Here is a 20,701-nt window from a genome sequence, read left to right on the forward strand (position 1 = left end):
CTAATAACAGTCCTCTGTGTATATCAAAAAGGTTTGGTATAACTCCTCTGGTATGCCATCCAGTCCTGGAGTTTTCCTGGAATTAAAGGCTTTAATCCATCAAGAAGTTCCTCCTGTGTAATTTGGCCTTCACATGAGTCTTTCTGTACAGATGTTAATTTTACATTATTAATAGGGAAAAAATCCATAACATTAGCTTTGGTTAGTGGAGATGGAGGAGACTGAAACGAAAAAATATTCTTAAAGTACTTTACTTCAATGAGTGACTTCATCATTTGTAAAAAAAAGTTTCAATAAAACATATTTGGTAGCATTTCTATGTTGAAAATGTTAAAAGAATTTGGGGAATTTTCCCCATATTCCATCCAGTTTGCTTTATTTTTATAATATAATCACTCTCCTTCTTGGTCAAATAGCCCTTACAAAGCCTGGAGGTGTGTTGGGTAATGACCCTGTTGAAAAAGAAATGATAGTCCCACTAAGCCCAAAACAGATAGGATGGTGTATCGCTGCAGAATGCTGTGGTAGCTATGCTGGTTAAGTGTGCCTTGAATTCTAAATAAATCACAGACAATGTCACCAGCAAGGCACCCCCACACCATAACACCTCCTCAGTGCTTCATGGTGCGAAATACACATGCGTACATCATCCGTTCACCCACACCGCGTCTCACGAAGACACGGCGGTTAGAACCAAAAATCTCTAATGTCCATTGCTCGTGTTTCTTGGCCCAAGCAAGTCTCTTCTTCTTATTGGTGTCCTTTGGAGGTGGTTTCTTTGAAGCAATTCGATCATGAAGGCCTGATTCACAGTCTTTTCTGAACAGTTGATGTTGAGATGTGTCTGTTACTTGGGCTGCAATTTCTGAGGCTGGTAACTCTAATGAATTTATCCTCTGCAGCAGAGGTAACTCTGGGTCTTCCTTTCCTGTGTCGGTCCTCATGAGCCAGTTTCATCATTGCGCTTGATGGTTTTTGCGACTGCACTTGAAGAAACTTTCAAAGTAATTTTTCCAGATTGACTGACCTTCATGTCCTCAAGTAATGATGGACGGTCGTTTCTCTTTGCTTATTTGACCTGTTCTTGCCATAATATGGACTTGGCCTTTTACCAAATAGGGCTATCTTCTGTATACCACCCCTACCTTGTCACAGCACAACTGATTGGCTCAAACACATTAAGAAGGAAAGAAATTCCACAAATTCACTTTTAAGAAGGCACACCTGTTAATTGAAATGCATTCCATGTGACTACCTCATGAATCTTGTTGAGAGAATGCCAAGAATCTGCAAAGCTGTCATCAAAGTGAAGGGTGGCTATTTGAAATATAAAATATTATTTTTTGGTTACTGCTTGATTCCATATGTGTTATTTCATAGTTTTGATGTCTTCACTATTATTCTGCAATGTAGAAAATAGTAAAATGAAGAAACCCTTGAAAGAGTAGGTGTTCTAAAACTTTTGACCGGTATTGTATATATTTTCTACAACTATTACTTCATTCAGGGTGCCACGAGAAATGCATTTTTTTAGTCTGCTTGTCCATTTGTGGTGACAGAAAGACCGACAGACAGATAGACTGTATCTGTCCTTAAGGCACTTTTATGGCTCATATCTTGTTTGTAATACCCGAGGAGATCACACCAACATTGATGCTCTAGAGTCTGTGACGGTGCTAGGTTATGTTTCCCTTATCAAGTTGGGGCCTCTGGCTTGGTTATGGAGCGTATCGTTCAACCTCTAGAAGCTCTCCTCTCTGCTTCCTGGTCTCTCCTGGATCATGATCCCTATGTACAGTACCTGTCCCATATGGCACCCAATTCCCTTAATAGTGCACTACTTTTGACCAAGGCCTTATTGCCCCTGGGACAAAGTATATAAATATTAATGCAATGCTTGGCCTTTATTTCCTATGCGCATGGCCTGCTTCATACATTGCGCGTTTACAATTTATACAGCTGGAGTAGAGCCTAATTCATAATTGGGTTCAAGTGTATCTATACTTCAGTCTATGATACAGTCTCTCTCTCTCTTTGTGTGTGTGTGTGTGTGCGTGCCTGTGTGTGTGCGTGCCTGTGTGTGTGTGCGTGTGCGTGTGCATGCCTGTGTGTGTGTGATTTGACAGGTTTCAGATGCTTACAGCTTTGACAGTGTCGTCCCTTTTCTCCATGTTTCTTTCTGTTGTGTGTGTTTGTGTGTGTGTGTGTTTGTATGCACCCCTAAAATGCAGGTCCTAATATGGTACTGCACTGTCCCTCATAATGGTTCTAAATGATCAGTGATGTGCGGTCAGAGTAGGCAGTGTAGACAAATGTTCAGTCTTTTTTGTTATTTCATGTTTTTCCTCAATGATTCTGGTGTTTTGTATGCTAAAAAATATCAACATTTGCTAAAACTGGATCCAAATCTCAGGAAAGGCGCCTGGGTTTTCATGCCTTCCTTCCCGTCCGTTCAGATCGTTGACTCACGTTCCTGACTCCAGTCACTGTTAATGGACAGGGTCAGCATATGCCTCGCTGCTTTGCCTAGCTTCGTACGTTGCATTGAGCTGATTTCATATTTTGCACATGCGCGTTGCCTAAATATGTTGTGTGGATAAGCCTGGGGTAAGCTATGCACATTTGGGCGTGTCTACATAATTTGGTGCTCGCATCTCTCGAACTGAACAAAGCTAACTAGGTCCATGTTGGATTTCCATGGAAAACTTGGTATGATTCAGATGGAGACCAACACCTACACTTCCTGATATTCATGAGGGGAAGGTACAGAAAACTATCCGATTGAATGCATCACACTCGGCCTGACAGACACAGCAACCTGGAGCAGACAGCCGATCAGAGATGAGAGGAGAGGGATGTTCTCTTTCTCGCTCTCTCTCTCTCTCTCTCTCTCTCGCTCTGTCTCTGTCTCTCTCTCTCAATTTCATTTAAATTCAATTCAAATTGATTTATTGGCATGGGAAACACATGTTTACATTGTCAAAGCAAGTGAAATAGATAATTAACAAAACTGTCTCTGTCTAGCTGTTTCTCTCTCTCTCTTTCTGTCTCTCTCTCTCTCTCTCTCTCTCTCTCTCTCTCTCTCTCTCTCTCTCTCTCTCTCTCTCTCTTTCTGTCTCTCTCTGAGCTGGGGGGGATGGGATGAAGACATGTCTAACACAGTCTCTGTTCTCTGTTATGTACATGATACACTCGCCTCATCCTTGGCTCTCTAAACTGAGCCCACAATATCAAACACCTCCCCCAACCATCTTCCTTCACATATCATCGCAAAGTTTATTATGATCTGAAATGAGAGAGAGCGAGGAAAAAAGACTATAGAAGAAAATAAATCCGCCCGCCACCCCCTCCCTTTACTCCACGAAGGGCTTAAGGAAGAAGGGTGAAATTAAACATGATTGATAATTGGCTTTGGGGATCCCGATGCATTATGACCATGTTGTGACTGCGTTTGGGCCTCAATTGACCATGAAATGTGCACTTTGTAAGGCTAAAATGCTTATTATTCTTTTCTCTCTCTCTAATGGTTGTCAGTCTGAGGCCAAATCATAAATCCGCAGCTGGAGACTCTCTGGCAGGTTTGTGGAGCTGTTTGTAATTGTTTAAATCCCTCTTGTGATGTGTTTTAAAGCCCCCACGGAAACGTAATTGCCTGTCAGATGCCTTTCCGGCTCAGCCGTTGCTTCTCTCGCGCCGCTCTTCTCTCGATGCGCTCACTCTACGCTCTAGTCTCTCTCTCTCTCTCTCTCTCTCTCTCTCTCTCTCTCTCTCTCTCTCTCTCCACCAGTCCATGTTACAGTGTCATCTGATGCCGATCCATGCGAAACAGTTATAATTTGTCTCATCTATTTTAGGGCCCTCTTTTTCCAGTCTCCATTGTTTTGCATTGAATTGCATTTCGGTAAATGTACAGTGTGTGTGCATCTTCAGTACATCTGCAAATCCGCATCCACTTCATGCTGTGGTGTTGGTGCGTAAATAAATGGAATATCAATCCGACATGGTGTAACACGGAAATGCACGCAAGTGAATGAATTGTTAAAAGATCCATCCCTTAACTGAATTCGTGGGAGAACATTTTGGGGTATGAAATCTGCCCAGATTTTTGACATGAACAACAAATCAAATGCACGTGAATAATATTGTAGCTCTTGGTTTTTCCCCAAAAAAGGAAAGGTGATGGCATCTTCCATTTAATTCAAATGTGTTCATGGTGATCATTTGTATAAACAAAACAAACAAAAAAAGCTTGTGATAACGATCTTGTTCTGCCTGTGTTATTCTTTCAACAGGCCTCAGGAGCTGATGCCTTGGAGTTGAATCTGTCTTGCCCACATGGTATGGGGGAGAGGGGCATGGGACTGGCCTGTGGGCAGGTAAGCCCTCAGCTCAACTACTGTGTGCCTCTGTGAACAAACACCTTTTTGGCTGACTGACTGACTGAAGACTCAACTCTACTACTGACGTTGCCATAGTGCACGCCTCACTGACTTCTCAACTACTGTAAGCCTCAGTGCAGACTTCAGACTCAGACTGCACTTGACTACAAGTTGAAGTATCGACTACACACCTATTTTTGTGAACATCTGGTTAGATACAGCTCTTATAAAATTGAATGATCACACTGTCAGATACACCAGACAGTCTGCTTTCTAATGGACTCTGCTCTGTCACGGAGAAACCACTGTTCTACCACTACAGCTGAGCGGAGTCAACAACTCCTCTCTGTTGCTCTGCTACTGACTCCTACTGTACGACGCCATGGTGGTGACTGATAAATAGCATTCATCATATCAGTAGTTCATTACATCGGCAGTGTGGAGGTAGTTCAACATGGCTGATTTGAGAAGATTTTCTGAGTGAGTAGCTGTAGCTCTATGACTGTCTGAATATCTCAGTGTGAGAGTGATTTATATTCAGGGTGTGTCGAATCAGACTCGAAGGTGGAGCTATCCACTTGGGTGCTTTTCCCAGTGTAGGAGGAGTAAAAGGGGGTGCGTGATCTGGTACGAGGTGGGACACAGGCAATGAAAACCACTGAAGGAGTGGCTTGGAGCTTTTATTCTGGTTTAATGGAGACTGACTCCACTCCAATGGAGCGTCGATGTCTCATCAGCGCCCTCCTAAAATACACATCTTTCTATAATTTCACATTTAGTTGAAACATTTAATGATTGTAATAATCCATACGGGGCAATCCTTGACTTGGCTTCTCTCAAATGAGATGCTGCATTGTCTGAGTTTAATGTAGCGTTTGGTTAAACGGTTCGAGCATGTGACTGTAGTCAACACTTCTATTTGTTTGCTTGATGCATGTCATCAGTGTGCAATATGAGATGGGATGGGCAGATCAGTCACCAGGGAATATAATGTCAGTTTAAATAAGCCTTTGGCTGTTTGACTCGTTACTGCTCTTTTTATCTTAAATTTTTTTTACGGACATTGCTTCTTTTATTATTTTTCTTCTGCTCTTAACCCCAACCGTACACCATGTTGTCCACCGGTCGACGACCACACACATTCCCTCACACTGTCTAAACTCACCGTTTAAGACGATATGTGAGAACCTTCTTTTGCTAGCAGCCTATCTAAATGTTTACACATTAGCCTGTCTCTCTGTGAGGGTCAGTTGTGCTTTTGACTTGAACATGTGTGACACGGCCTGTCATCTAACTGCTCGTAGCCCGGCGGTGCGGTGGTCAAGTCAGTAACAGGACTCTCTACTCTACCTACCTGACTCTCTAACACCACCATGTCTTAACGTTAAAACAAGGTCATTAAAACGCAGAGTAGTGCTGCTCTGGAGGAGGACGGAAGGGGCCTTTTTAAAAGCCAGGATATCACAGAGTATCACACCTCTCCGCTCAGGAGGTTAATACTAACCCTCATCAGTTTACAGCATGGCAGGCAGGCTGTTCTGACTTAACGGGGTGAAAAATATGTCAAAGCGTTTGAGTATACTATACTATCTGAAGACTGATATTCCGTACGCTGATGGTATTGGGATATTGCAGCTTTACAGCCGTAGTATGCTGTAGTGTAGCTTGTAGCCTACCAATCCTGCCTAGAGTTGATCTCAAAATGCTCTGAGCCTCCACTTAGCTCTCATTTTGGATGGGAGCAATACAATGTATCCTTAGGCACAGTATACCATGCCCTCTCAGTGTATGTGGATGTACAGTACAGTACGCATGTATATTGAGTGGGAGAGGAAGGTTTAGCTTGCTCCACATCACTAATGATGAAACAAGACTGCTATAAACAGCACAGTGACTAAAGCAGTGTGTGATATACAGTACAGTAAGTGATGAGTGCTGTTACTGTATGTGCCTGAAACAGCACACAGCAAGTTACTATACCACAACCTAAAGGCCTTAGTTATCTGGATACGGATAAAGGCAAAGAATGGAAAGCTGTGATTTTCAATCTTACCATCTTGACTTGAGTCCCACCTCAGGCCCGCGGTGGAGAGGGGAATGAATGAAACGAACGTACGAACGAACGAGTTCCCGTCTATAACCGGGGAAGGAGACAAAGCTATTTTCTCTCACAGAAGCCGTAAATTTCCAGAGTTATATCCCCTCTGCCGTTAGATTTTCTGCTGTAAGACAAAAAGCTAATCAAAGCCATGTGCCCGCAGGCAGGTAACCTCGGAGTGAACTAAAGAGAGGGAGGCAATATCATTCCATCACACCCCGACCGCTCCGCGTGCACCTCTCAATGCAACAGCGGGAAAAACATTTGTTCTGACGCTATGGAAATGGAAATCTCATTTGAATGTCTTATTAATTTGCCATTTCAATCAGTCATTCACAACTGCTCCCTCGGATTATATAACCAACAGTAGCTACTGTACTGTTCTTTTTTTGAAGATGAGTAGTTTAACATTTTGTTGTAAAAATAAAATAAATTTTAAAAAAAAATCAAATTCAGAAAGGATACACCATGTGTACGTTTAACCCTTTATCAGAACATATTACAACGTGTAGTCTTGGCATTAGGGCTCTGCTCCTTCAGGGTAGCTCACTGAAATACCTAAGCATCATATAAAGATGCTAAAATAACTACAGGAGGTGGGCACGATATGCTATATAGAATGTTGTGCATTTCAGACTGAAGAACCCATAAACGCCATCAAACAGACCGCCTCTAGCAAGCGCAACATCAACCCAGCACTATTGCCTTAAGTTAACTCAAACTTGTGCTACTGAGAGAGGAGAGATACTCTTGATATGCACGGTGGTCGCTTCTCCGTAGGCCATGAAGAGTAGGCGGAAAGATGGATCCCTGAGCAGACTACCCACCGAAGGGTCCTGACAGCCGAGATTAATTGAATCCCTGCTATTGGACCATAATAAAGAAAGGCTTCCTTTCCAAACGGAAATTTGGAATAGAAAAGACATATATGGTTATTTAACAGAAGACATCGTACGGAGGGAAGACCAGACAATGACTGCTGCAGTGGCCATGACATACCATTTAAATTGCATAACACGAACAAACCGAACCGAAAACTAAAATGGTAGCTACATATAACCACCTGTGCTATCCAAATAGCCTAATGTCACTACTGATACATGCACAGAGTGCACAGTGAAAGTGACGTGATAATCTAAACCAAGGCCTACAACATATAGTACCTGAGCTGAAGCTTACGCCTAATAGTGTATGCCGGTAAGTCATGAGAGAAGAATAGATGACGACCTGGTAACGAGAAGAAATAGACCCCATAGATTTCTAGAATAAGCCTGCATATTAGTGTGTCTGAAATAAGCTCTCTGACAGAACGTTTACATTAGAGGTGATTGACGCTTGATCGTCAACAGCGGATCGCCATGTGGGTGTTTAGCAAGCCCACAGGATCTAGGTAATGCTAGAATCAGGAGCCAATCCACATGGCTGGAAGCTAAAAGCAAGCCCTGGTTATTCATTGCAACGCGCTATAGTGTCAGCTTCCCCACTAAGGTTCAAGGTGATAACTTGAAATCTGAGTGGAAAAGTTTTCGGTTAAAGTTAGGGGTGATGGGGTATGTTGGCCGAGAGAACAGACTATGCCCCAAAACTGGCATTGGGAAAACAGAAAGTATACAATAGATATGATAGACTAATTCTACTTAGCTAGCTAGTTTGTAGCCGGCTATTGACAACAGTAGAGCAGCAACATGGTTGATCCTCGCAATCAATGACAACCCTGTAGCAGCCAAACCTTTCAACATGAGCTTATTGAGCGGCTCTGATGCGATCAGCTGATGCGACCACACTTGGGTTTCCCTTCTGAACCTGCTTCACTTTATTTAGAAGCGATGATGAGGTTGTACTTGGCCTTTAAGTGTTTATCACAATGTAATTATCACAATGTTTTTTGTACGAGTTTCAGTCTCATTTGATGGCAGTTGTCATGGTTTTTCATTTGATCACACGTGTTATTATAATGTGGTTAGTGAGTGCAGTCTAATGAGTGAGTGGTTAAGACAGACAGTGTCTAGCTTGAAGGAAGGTAGACTTTGGTTCCGTTATCTCATATCTCTTATTCACGTTTGCCTCAGCAACCACAGGTCAGTAATTTCTCCCTCCTTCCCTTCGATAACGCTCCTCCATACATCCTCTTTTCCCTCCTTCCCTTCCGTAACGCTCCTCCATACATCCTCTTTTCCCTCCTTCCCTTCCATAACGCTCCTCCATACGTCCTCTTTTCCCTCCTTCCCTTCCATAACGCTCCTCCATACATCCTCTTTTCCCTCCTTCCCTTCCATAACGCTCCTCCATACATCCTCTTTTCCCTCCTTCCCTTCCATAACGCTCCTCCATACATCCTCTTTTCTCTCCTTCCCTTCCGTAACGCTCCTCCAGACATCCTCTTTTCCCTCCTTCCCTTCCATAACGCTCCTCCATACATCCTCTTTTCCCTCCTTCCCTTCCGTAACGCTCCTCCAGACATCCTCTTTTCCCTCCTTCCCTTCCATAACGCTCCTCCATACATCCTCTTTTCTCTCCTTCCCTTCCATAACGCTCCTCCAGACATCCTCTTTTCCCTCCTTCCCTTCCATAACGCTCCTCCATACATCCTCTTTTCCCTCCTTCCCTTCCGTAACGCTCCTCCAGACATCCTCTTTTCCCTCCTTCCCTTCCGTAACTCTCCTCCATACATCCTCTTTTCCCTCCTTCCCTTCCATAACGCTCCTCCATACATCCTCTTTTCCCTCCTTCCCTTCCATAACGCTCCTCCATACATCCTCTTTTCCCTCCTTCCCTTCCATAACGCTCCTCCAGACATCCTCTTTTCCCTCCTTCCCTTCCGTAACGCTCCTCCATACATCCTCTTTTCCCTCCTTCCCTTCCGTAACGCTCCTCCATACATCCTCTTTTCCCTCCTTCCCTTCCATAACGCTCCTCCATACATCCTCTTTTCCCTCCTTCCCTTCCCTAACGCTCCTCCAGACATCCTCTTTTCCCTCCTTCCCTTCCGTAACGCTCCTCCATACATCCTCTTTTCCCTCCTTCCCTTCCATAACGCTCCTCCATACATCCTCTTTTCCCTCCTTCCCTTCCGTAACGCTCCTCCATACATCCTCTTTTCCCTCCTTCCCTTCCGTAACGCTCCTCCATACATCCTCTTTTCCCTCCTTCCCTTCCATAACGCTCCTCCATACATCCTCTTTTCCCTCCTTCCCTTCCGTAACGCTCCTCCATACATCCTCTTTTCCCTCCTTCCCTTCCATAACGCTCCTCCACACATCCTCTTATCCCTCCTTCCCTTCCATAACGCTCCTCCATACATCCTCTTTTCCCTCCTTCCCTTCCATAACGCTCCTCCATACATCCTCTTTTCCCTCCTTCCCTTCCATAACGCTCCTCCATACATCCTCTTTTCCCTCCTTCCCTTTGATACCGCTTTTCCACTCCTCCGATTCACAAATTAAAACCGAAGCCTCCTCCCCGAGCTATATTCAGCCCCCTTTGAACATGCAGCCTGGTGACAAACAGCTTCCATCACACACACACACTCACCCGCTCTCCCGTTGAGAGTCTGGGGTTGTTAACGAGAGAGCTGACCTCTTGTGACCTTGCTCTGTAAAATTAAAATTTCAGGTGTAAGCCTGTGGTAACCCACCCTCCTCTCTGGTGGGCAGGGCTGTCTCAACAGCCCTCACCCCCTCCACAACCCTGCCTGGGGGTGATACACCTCCCCTTCTCCTTTCCCTCTACACACAAACGTTCCTCCGCTGGGGCCGCCCGTCGTGCTGAAACTAATCCGCATGCCAGCTTGCCCCGCGGAAACAGCTCACCGGGAGAAAGGAAAAGAAAGAAACACGTAAGAAATGTCCGTCAAGTACCCTTTCCACCAACTCTTTTCATTTCATACTGGACCTCCCCTCCTTAACGGCTAGTGCCCCTTATTTGATTTTCATCATCATGGCCCCTTCTGTACTGTTACAATCAGTCAGTCAGTCAAGAGGGATTAGTGTTTTGGAATGTGTTCATTCCGTTCTGATGGAACATGGAATGCTACAATCCTCGGTGTGTCCCATCACTGGTGGTCCTGCTCTCCTCTGGGAATCATGCCCATTGTAGAATCCACAGTACGACGCCTACGTGTTTTTCATGTTGACAGCATGTTTGTAGCTCGTCACACCCTCCGCTCCCTCTCTGCCAGACCTTCAGGTAATGGTCTCAGAGCGCAGAGGTACAACAGGGTCTGCTCTAAGACCTGCTCTCATAGAGAAGAGACACAGAATGTCTCCCTTGCCAGAACCAGTAACAGGCCTGTCAAACAGGTGCTTCGTCTCTCCAGCCAAGCAGAATATGTTGTACAGGCAAACTGCAATAGGAGGGGGCTTGGGCTTAGGTTTAGCCTCCTCTGCCCCTCCCTCCTCCCTCTGCCCTCCACCCTTATGCTCCCCCCACGGCCTATGTCCCCCACAGACTGGAGTGCTAGCTGGCCTGGCCCCCATCTGCTGTGTAATAAGCTGTCTGTCAGGGGCCCAGGCATGCCTGGCAGGGAGAGCTCCACCTCTGTGAGAGCAGGGTTCTTACAAGCAGCATCTGGTTGGGCAATGGTGCTTGGCTGGAGGCCATGACCCAGCCTCTTGTGCTGAAGTAGCCATAATGCAATTTCCCATGACCCTCTGGGAGGATTGGTTTTAGTCCCTCTTCTTCCTGTGTGGCGGCCGGGGCTGCCTGGTTCGAGAATATTAGAGAGTATCTCTGTCTCTGCTCTTGCTCTTTCTCAAAGAGAAATATTATCATACACATCAAGCTAATAAGTATTTTATTTTTATCTCAAAATAATCAGCTATTCTATGACTACAGCCAATGCCAATTGCATCCATGACCCGAATACATGTAGAATCCACTGAAGGTCCTCTTCGTCCAAGGTTTAGCTAGTAATTACATCATTGTAGCACAGTCTGCATATCCACTCATTCCCACCTTTGTACACGGATACTTACTCAACCTACAAATCAACCTAGAAATACATCCACTGCTTCAAGTATTTCTGATACATTGGCTGTGTGCAGGATCAGAAATATCTATCCAATGAATCTCCCCAGGAAAGCAGCCAGCGCTATCAACCATCTCTAGGGAGCCCAGATATAAGGCCTCTCTCTTTCTCTCTGTCTCTCTCTCTCTCTCTCTATCTGTCTTTGGCAGGCAGGTAGATGGGAGTGGACTGGTTGAACCCTCCTCTCCACTCTTGTTTATACACTGTTTGTAAGTCTTGAATAAATCAAGTCAAATTGCTATGGATGGCACTTGCTAGAGACACAAGTGCATAAATCTAATATCTTATCCAAATCCTGGAAGTGAATTGTATTGTCTCCTATGGAGTAACCTTCCCTATGTCCTCTTGTCCACCCTTAGAATACATTTGGCATATTTTTAGGCACCAATGTGATTATATTCACCCCTATTCCCCTCCCACACACCTCACCCCTATCCCCCCTAGTCCCCCTCCCCCACGCCTCACCCCTAGTCCCCCTCCCCCACGCCTCACCCCTAGTCCCCCTCCCCCACACCTCACCCCTATCCCCCCACACCGCACTCCTATCCCCTCCCCCCACACCTCACCCCTATCCCCCCACACCTCACCCCTATCCCCCCACACCTGCCACTGACTCTACTCCAGCCACTTTAATCATGGGAATTGATGGGAAATGATGTAAATATATCACTAGCCACTTTAAACAATGTGTTACTTACCCTACATTATTCTTTATCCCCTTACATTGTGTATAAGACAGTAGTTTTTTTTTTTGAATTGTTAGTTAGATTACTTGTTCGTTATTACTGCATTGTCGGAACTAGAAGCACAAGCATTTCGCTACACTCGCATTAACATCTGCTAACCATGTGTATGTGACAAATACATTTGATTTGATTTGACCTCATCCCTAGTCCCCCTCCCCCACACCTCACCCCTATCCCCCCACACCTCACCCCTTCTCCCCCTCCCCCACACCTCACCCCTATCCCCCCCACACCTCACCCCTTCTCCCCCACACAGCACCCCTATCCCCCTCCCCCACACCTAACCCTTATCCCCTCCCCCCACACCACACCCATATCCCCCACATCTCAGCCCTATCCCCAACACCTAACCCTTATCCCCTCCCCCCACACCACACCCATATCCCCCACATCTCACCCCTATCCCCAACACCTCACTCCTATCCCCCCACACCTCACCCCTAGTCCCCCACACCTCACCCATAGTCCCCCTCCCCCTCCCCCACACCTCACCCTTATCCCCAATCCCCCCACACTGCACTCCTATCCTCTCCCCCCACACCTCACCCCTATCCCTCTCCCCCCACACCTCACCCCTATCCCTCTCCCCCACACCTCACCCCTTATCCCCCCTCCCCCACACCTCACCCATAGTCCCCCTCCCCCACACCTCACCCATAGTCCCCCTCCCCCACACCTCACCCCTTCTCCCCCCTTCCCCACACCTCACCCCTCAGTGCCACTCTTAAAGTACATGTTCAGACGCAGGCCAAATATCATTCTACAAATAGCTGTTATTTTTGATGTGCTCCTGAATCACACAGCATGACCTGGAAATAGAAAGGAAATATTCAGTCAGAGGGAAATGTATTTTCTTTCTTTCAGGACCCTCCATGTTTTTATATTTTTTTTTACAAATCCATTTATTGCTAATAGTTTAAAAAATAAAATGCTAACCTTTAGTCCGTGTGAGAGACTGACCTCAGTGCTCAATCTGCTTTGCACACAGACCTTGTAAATATCACTTCTTTATACAGTAGAGTAAAACCCATTACTCAAGGCTGTATATACCAACAGTTATTGGATATGTCAAAAAATAAGCCCATTTCCTCTGAAATAAAGAGGTGATGGAGAGAGGATCAGAGTGAGAGAGAGATGACTGGGTGAGAAGAGGGCTGAGAGAGAGAGAGAAAGAGAAGAACAGCGAAACAAAATGAGGTGAGAGAAGAAAGGCGCATACAGACAGATGAAGAGAGGAAGGAGGGCTGACTAACAGTGAAGTACAGAAGTACACAAGAGCCTCTGTAAAAATAACATGCTCTATAGAGCTATGGTCAAAAGTAATGCTCAATATAAGGAACCGGGTGCAATAGGGGGCTCCAAACAACAAATGGTTAACGGATTTGAAGTTGGGTTTAGATATCTGTAAAACAGAGAAATACTGACTAAGCTTTATAATAAGCTTCACCATTACAGGCATGTTGAACGGGATGATGCTGATACATTTGATTTTGTATTAGATTTTCTGGGGGTAAAAACCCTAAACAGATCCTCCCTCTGCCCATAGGTAATGCCAACTCATCAGCCAACCTTTTTTAGATGAGACGTGCTAATGATTTAACAGTGTGACATCCATGTGAAAACCGAGTGCATCCCAAATGGCGAATTACTACTTTTCACCAGGGCTCATATACAGAATAGGGTGACATTTGGGACACACCCTGACCTGAATATCGTAGTGGGGCTTATCGTAGTGGGGCTTCTTCAGAAACCATGACTATTTTCTACCCATGCACTCCCAAGTTCCAACAGATAACAGACCGGTAGCATTATGCAACTCCAACCCCTTCTCTTCTCTCACCTCACTCGTTTACCACCATCGCCATCCCTCTCTTATTGTCCTTTATTTGTCTGTTTGTTCCTCAGGATACAGAGTTGGTGCGTAACATCTGCCGCTGGGTGAGACAAGCTGTCCAGATCCCCTTCTTCGCCAAACTGACCCCAAACGTCACCAACATTGTGGATATAGCCATGGCAGCACACGAGGGTACGCTAACTAGCCCCGCTTACTTAGGCTAGGTCCCAAATGGTACCCTATTCCTTATGTAGCGCACTACTTTTGACCAAACCCCTATAAGGCTCTTGTCAAAGGTAGTGCACTATGTAGGGCATAAAATGCCATTTAGGATAAACTTAAAGTCAATGTTCATTGAATATGCTGTACTCAAATGATTTGTTGTTTTGTTTCTTTTTGATGTTCATTTTTTTTCCCAGAGAAGGACTTACATGAACTGTGCATAATAGTTTGGTCCTGACCACCCTAGAATGTAACTGGTAGTTTACAGTCAGCTAGCTTCATGTAGTGACCGTAGCAGCCTCATATGAACGTGTTCTCTTTCTCCCACAAAACACTTCTGCATCATTTTCGTTTGAAAGCCAAGTGAGAGACACAACCACAAACAACATAGAGACACTAATGGAATTACTTGGCACAGTGAAAGTCCACAGGCATCTAAACAGACGCCCTGCTGTGCTCCACAGTGCACTGCAGGACCCTTTAAGGTGCTGGTTGATTTGGCCCTGGGTTTGGCTGGCGTAGCCGAGCCCTGTGCCCGTTCCCCCACAGCTAATGACTAAACGTGTCCCTGCAGGTGGTGCAGATGGCGTCACAGCAACCAACACGGTATCTGGGCTGATGGGGCTCAAGGCAGACGGCACTCCTTGGCCTGGCATTGGCCGTGGCAAGAGAACCACATATGGCGGCGTGTCTGGTAAGTGTTGTCTGACTTGCTGATTTTCCCTCTGCCCCCCCCCCCCCCCCCCCCCCCCACCACTCCCTCCGGGCCGGAACAGCCAGAGTGTGTGTGTGTGTGCCTGTGTGTGGTGTGTGTGCATTTTTTGCTTGCATGTGTGTGGGGGTTTAAAGGGGTGTGCTGTAGTTTAAATGCTGTGGTCTTGGTCCTCTCCACTGCTGTTTTTATGGGGCTGTGCTTTGCGAGACACTGAGGCTCTGAGGCTGGACACTGTCTCTAATAGCAGTGACATATGGACCAGAATGAGTCTGAAAGTGCCTCTAATGCTTCCTCTGCTCTACTGGGATGAAATGGGAGAGGCTGAATGAAGGGCGACTGCAACAACCTGCCACAATCATTCCGAGAGGGACTGAGAGCACCCACTTTTCTTTTTACAGTTTGAAATATTGTTTTAGACTGAGTGAGATATCTGGAAGGTGTGTATACAAGCAAATGTTGATTATTTGATGTGGAAACTTGGTGTGTAATTACCAGAAAAAACTCTTTTTTTAGTTTTGGTTAAATGTTTTTCTATGCACTGGATATTCTGGTGGTGTACTGGATATTCTGGTGGTGTACTGGATATTCTGGTGCTGTACTGGATATTCTGGTGGTGTACTGGATATTCTGGTGGTGTACTGGATATTCTGGTGGTGTACTGGATATTCTGGTGGTGTACTGGATATTCTGGTGGTGTACTGGATATTCTGGTGGTGTACTGGATATTCTGGTGGTGTACTGGATATTCTGGTGGTGTACTGGATATTCTGGTGGTGCACTGGATATTCTGGTGGTGCACTGGATATTCTGGTGGTGTACTGGATATTCTGGTGGTGCACTGGATATTCTGGTGGTGCACTGGATATTCTGGTGGTGTACTGGATATTCTGGTGGTGTACTGGATATTCTGGTGGTGTACTGGATATTCTGGTGGTGTACTGGATATTCTGGTGGTGTACTGGATATTCTGGTGGTGCACTGGATATTCTGGTGGTGCACTGGATATTCTGGTGGTGCACTGGATATTCTGGTGGTGCACTGGATATTCTGGTGGTGCACTGGATATTCTGGTGGTGTACTGGATATTCTGGTGGTGTACTGGATATTCTGGTGGTGTACTGGATATTCTGGTGGTGTACTGGATATTCTGGTGGTGTACTGGATATCCTGGTGGTGTACTGGATATTCTGGTGGTGTACTGGATATCCTGGTGGTGTACTGGATATCCTGGTGGTGTACTGGATATCCTGGTGGTGTACTGGATATTCTGGTGGTGTACTGGATATTCTGGTGGTGTACTGGATATTCTGGTGGTGTACTGGATATTCTGGTGGTGCACTGGATATCCTGGTGCTGTACTGGATATCCTGGTGGTGCACTGGATATCCTGGTGGTGCACTGGATATCCTGGTGGTGCACTGGATATCCTGGTGGTGTACTGGATATTCTGGTGGTGCACTGGATATCCTGGTGCTGTACTGGATATCCTGGTGCTGTACTGGATATCCTGGTGGTGTACTGGATATCCTGGTGGTGTACTGGATATTCTGGTTGTGTACTGGATATCCTGGTGGTGTACTGGATATTCTGGTGGTGTACTGGATATCCTGGTGGTGTACTGGATATTCTGGTGGTGTACTGGATATTCTGGTGGTGTACTGGATATCCTGGTGGTGCACTGGATATCCTGGTGGTGCACTGGATATCCTGGTGGTGTACTGGATATTCTGGTGGTGTACTGGATATTCAGGTGGTGTCCTGGATATCCTGGTGGTGTCCTGGATATCCTGGTGGTGTACTGGATATTCTGGTGGTGTACTGGATATCCTGGTGGTGTACTGGATATTCTGGTGGTGTCCTGGATATTCTGGTGGTGTCCTGGATATCCTGGTGGTGTCCGGGATATCCTGGTGGTGTACTGGATATCCTGGTGGTGTACTGGATATCCTGGTGGTGTCCTGGATATCCTGGTGGTGTCCTGGATATCCTGGTGGTGTACTGGATATTCTGGTGGTGTCCTGGATATTCTGGTGGTGTCCTGGATATCCTGGTGGTGTCCTGGATATCCTGGTGGTGTACTGGATATCCTGGTGGTGTCCTGGATATCCTGGTGGTGTCCTGGATATCCTGGTGGTGTACTGGATATTCTGGTGGTGTACTGGATATCCTGGTGGTGTACTGGATATTCTGGTGGTGTACTGGATATCCTGGTGGTGTCCTGGATATTCTGGTGGTGTACTGGATATCCTGGTGGTGTACTGGATATTCTGGTGGTGTACTGGATATTCTGGTGGTGTCCTGGATATCCTGGTGGTGTCCTGGATATCCTGGTGGTGCACTGGATATTCTGGTGGTGTACTGGATATCCTGGTGGTGTACTGGATATTCTGGTGGTGTACTGGATATCCTGGTGGTGTCCTGGATATCCTGGTGGTGCACTGGATATCCTGGTGGTGTACTGGATATTCTGGTGGTGCACTGGATATCCTGGTGCTGTACTGGATATCCTGGTGCTGTACTGGATATCCTGGTGGTGTACTGGATATCCTGGTGGTGTACTGGATATTCTGGTTGTGTACTGGATATCCTGGTGGTGTACTGGATATTCTGGTGGTGTACTGGATATCCTGGTGGTGTACTGGATATTCTGGTGGTGTACTGGATATTCTGGTGGTGTACTGGATATCCTGGTGGTGCACTGGATATCCTGGTGGTGTACTGGATATTCTGGTGGTGTACTGGATATTCAGGTGGTGTCCTGGATATCCTGGTGGTGTCCTGGATATCCTGGTGGTGTACTGGATATTCTGGTGGTGTACTGGATATCCTGGTGGTGTACTGGATATTCTGGTGGTGTCCTGGATATTCTGGTGGTGTCCTGGATATCCTGGTGGTGTCCGGGATATCCTGGTGGTGTACTGGATATCCTGGTGGTGTACTGGATATCCTGGTGGTGTCCTGGATATCCTGGTGGTGTCCTGGATATCCTGGTGGTGTACTGGATATTCTGGTGGTGTCCTGGATATTCTGGTGGTGTCCTGGATATCCTGGTGGTGTCCTGGATATCCTGGTGGTGTCCTGGATATCCTGGTGGTGTACTGGATATCCTGGTGGTGTCCTGGATATCCTGGTGGTGTCCTGGATATCCTGGTGGTGTACTGGATATTCTGGTGGTGTACTGGATATCCTGGTGGTGTACTGGATATTCTGGTGGTGTACTGGATATCCTGGTGGTGTCCTGGATATTCTGGTGGTGTACTGGATATCCTGGTGGTGTACTGGATATTCTGGTGGTGTACTGGATATTCTGGTGGTGTCCTGGATATCCTGGTGGTGTCCTGGATATCCTGGTGGTGCACTGGATATTCTGGTGGTGTACTGGATATCCTGGTGGTGTACTGGATATTCTGGTGGTGTACTGGATATCCTGGTGGTGTCCTGGATATCCTGGTGGTGTCCTGGATATCCTGGTGGTGTCCTGGATATCCTGGTGGTGTACTGGATATTGTATTAGGATCTCATGTTTTAAGGTGTTTTACATTGTTACTGTCAGTCTCCTGTAAAGCATCTCTTTCTCTCAATAGGATGGAAGTTTCACCGTCAATCAGGTTTCCTTTATTGAAAAGAAACCTTGAAATCACAGCCAATGAGGAAAAGCCTGGCTTATAATAGTTTTTTGCTCATTGTGCAGTATGTCAAGCATTTACTTGGTTCTCAGTCTCCATCTGTGGTAATTACACACATTCTATGGAGATAAAAGCAGTATTTAGGCAGACTATGACAGGTATGGTCAATCTCTGCAATGACGCTCTCTCTTGAAGATCTGTTTCCTGATATCGTGTTCTTCTTCTCCCATAGCGTAACCGTTTGATTATCGAATCCTGTAAAGAAGGAAAGTGTTCTTACTTGCGAAGCCTTTTGGGTAAAAACACGCTCATTCTCATTTTCAGTCTGTTTGAGTGATGTGCACAGGGACTTGAAACAAAGGAGCCAGAGGTTGCTATGAGATGTTGACTTTGTCTGTGAAAGGGAAATCTCTTCTATGAAGACGTTATAAAGGGAAAGAGATCTACTGCCTTCAAAAGAGAACACACTGCCCCTCCTAGTCTTCTCAGATTTGATGTATTTCAGATGAACATGCCTTTTGGAGTTAGTCACTCTGTGTCATGTGGAAGGTGTGGTCTGTAAAGAGGTATAGGCCACATCAAATCACATTATACTGTCATTGTAGTGATCTTATATGATGGACAAATACAACTATATGAGAATTACCGTACTGTAAATGTCTTCAAAAATGGTTCTTTAGTTTTCCTTGTTTCCTTCATTTAGACCGATTCCCTCTGTCATATCACCTCACTTCCAACCAATCCTGGTTTGAGAGAACAACAGAATGTAACCATCCTATTGGTGGAGACATGGTACACTGACTGACTCAATAATGCATGGAGATACTGTTTCTTACCTTGGCCCCTCCGTGTACCTCACTGTTCCACAACCCTACTGCTGGCCTGTTGGCTGTTGCATTGTTATTGTCATTTATGAGATAGCAGCATTATCTTATGACACTGCCCTTCAGTGTGACTAGTGTCACTATTGTGTCCATAAGAAAGTCCTGTGTGAACTGCTGTGACCAAGGCTCTCTGATGTTGGACCCCCCCCTCCCCTTTCTCCCCCCTCTTTTCCTGCCTTTCTATTCCTCCTTTCTCTACACTCCAGTCTCTCTCTCTCTATCTCTCTCTCTCTGCCTCTCTCTCTCTCTCTCTCTCTCTCGCTCTCTCGCTCTCTGCCCTCATCCCTATTTTCTCTCAGCTCGATTTCAGTCCCTAGCCTCAGCCACCGTATCAACGTCAGTGAGAGGAGAAAAAGGAGCCTTAGGAAGGCAATGTACATTAACAATTTATAGGGAAACTATTGCAGCAGTATTTTATATATATATATATATATATATATATATATATATATATATATATATATATTTTATGACTCAATGTCATCTTTTTCCCATTTAAGCCATGGCTGCCGGCTCCTGTGAGCATCCCCCAGGAGTAGGGTGGTGGTGCAGGGGCACCAGTGGAGAGGCAGGCAGGCATCTATCACCTACCAATACCGCTGCAGGGACACTAGGCCCACCTTCTCCCCTCCTCGCTACTTCTGTTCAACCAGAGAGCAAAGCAAGTCCAAGTGAACAGACTGTTAGATAATGTACAGTAGGCTACTACCTTTTACAATACCCTAGTAAAGTACTTAAAATAGAGCCTACTATACAGTCTTTTTTTATACTTTATGCTCAGTGTAAATGTGTGAGTGTGTGTACATGTTAGTGTGTGTGTGTGCGTGTGTGCGCGCGTGTGTGTGTGTGCGTCAGATCAGATGCTGTTTAAAGGCTTATCTGTCAGGTTTTCCTTGACGTTCTGTTATACCCCCCACAGCCCCCCCCTCCCCCGTTATATTTACTACGCCCAACGCAAAGCCAAACAGACACAAATGTCAACTGCTCGGTTTGAAGTCTCGCTCCACGTAAAGCTTGACATTTCACCAGGAAAACACCATTTTTCCTAGACGTACATGTTTCATTTTTCACGTTGTGTTTTGTTGGGTTTTTCTGCACCTAGATGTTTTTCTCCTGCCATAAAGCAAGTCAATTAAAGGGACTTTGATCTATACAGTATATGATAGCGTCT

At 45.7% G+C, this 20,701-nt stretch overlaps 1 protein-coding gene across 1 annotated transcript in view; it reads left to right on the top strand.

Annotated features, from left to right (window-relative positions):
* The window catches only part of dpyda (dihydropyrimidine dehydrogenase a), a 244,741-nt gene that overhangs the window by 156,640 nt on the left and 67,400 nt on the right, over positions 1-20,701 (top strand). Inside the window, exons 16-18 of the mRNA XM_031796432.1 lie at positions 4,293-4,376; positions 14,155-14,275; positions 14,880-14,999. Of these exons, the coding sequence (XP_031652292.1) occupies positions 4,293-4,376; positions 14,155-14,275; positions 14,880-14,999 (325 nt within the window). The remainder of the gene's footprint in view (positions 1-4,292; positions 4,377-14,154; positions 14,276-14,879; positions 15,000-20,701) is intronic.

Source organism: Oncorhynchus kisutch, linkage group LG18 (genome assembly GCF_002021735.2).
Source record: "Oncorhynchus kisutch isolate 150728-3 linkage group LG18, Okis_V2, whole genome shotgun sequence".
Lineage (NCBI taxonomy): Eukaryota > Metazoa > Chordata > Actinopteri > Salmoniformes > Salmonidae > Oncorhynchus > Oncorhynchus kisutch.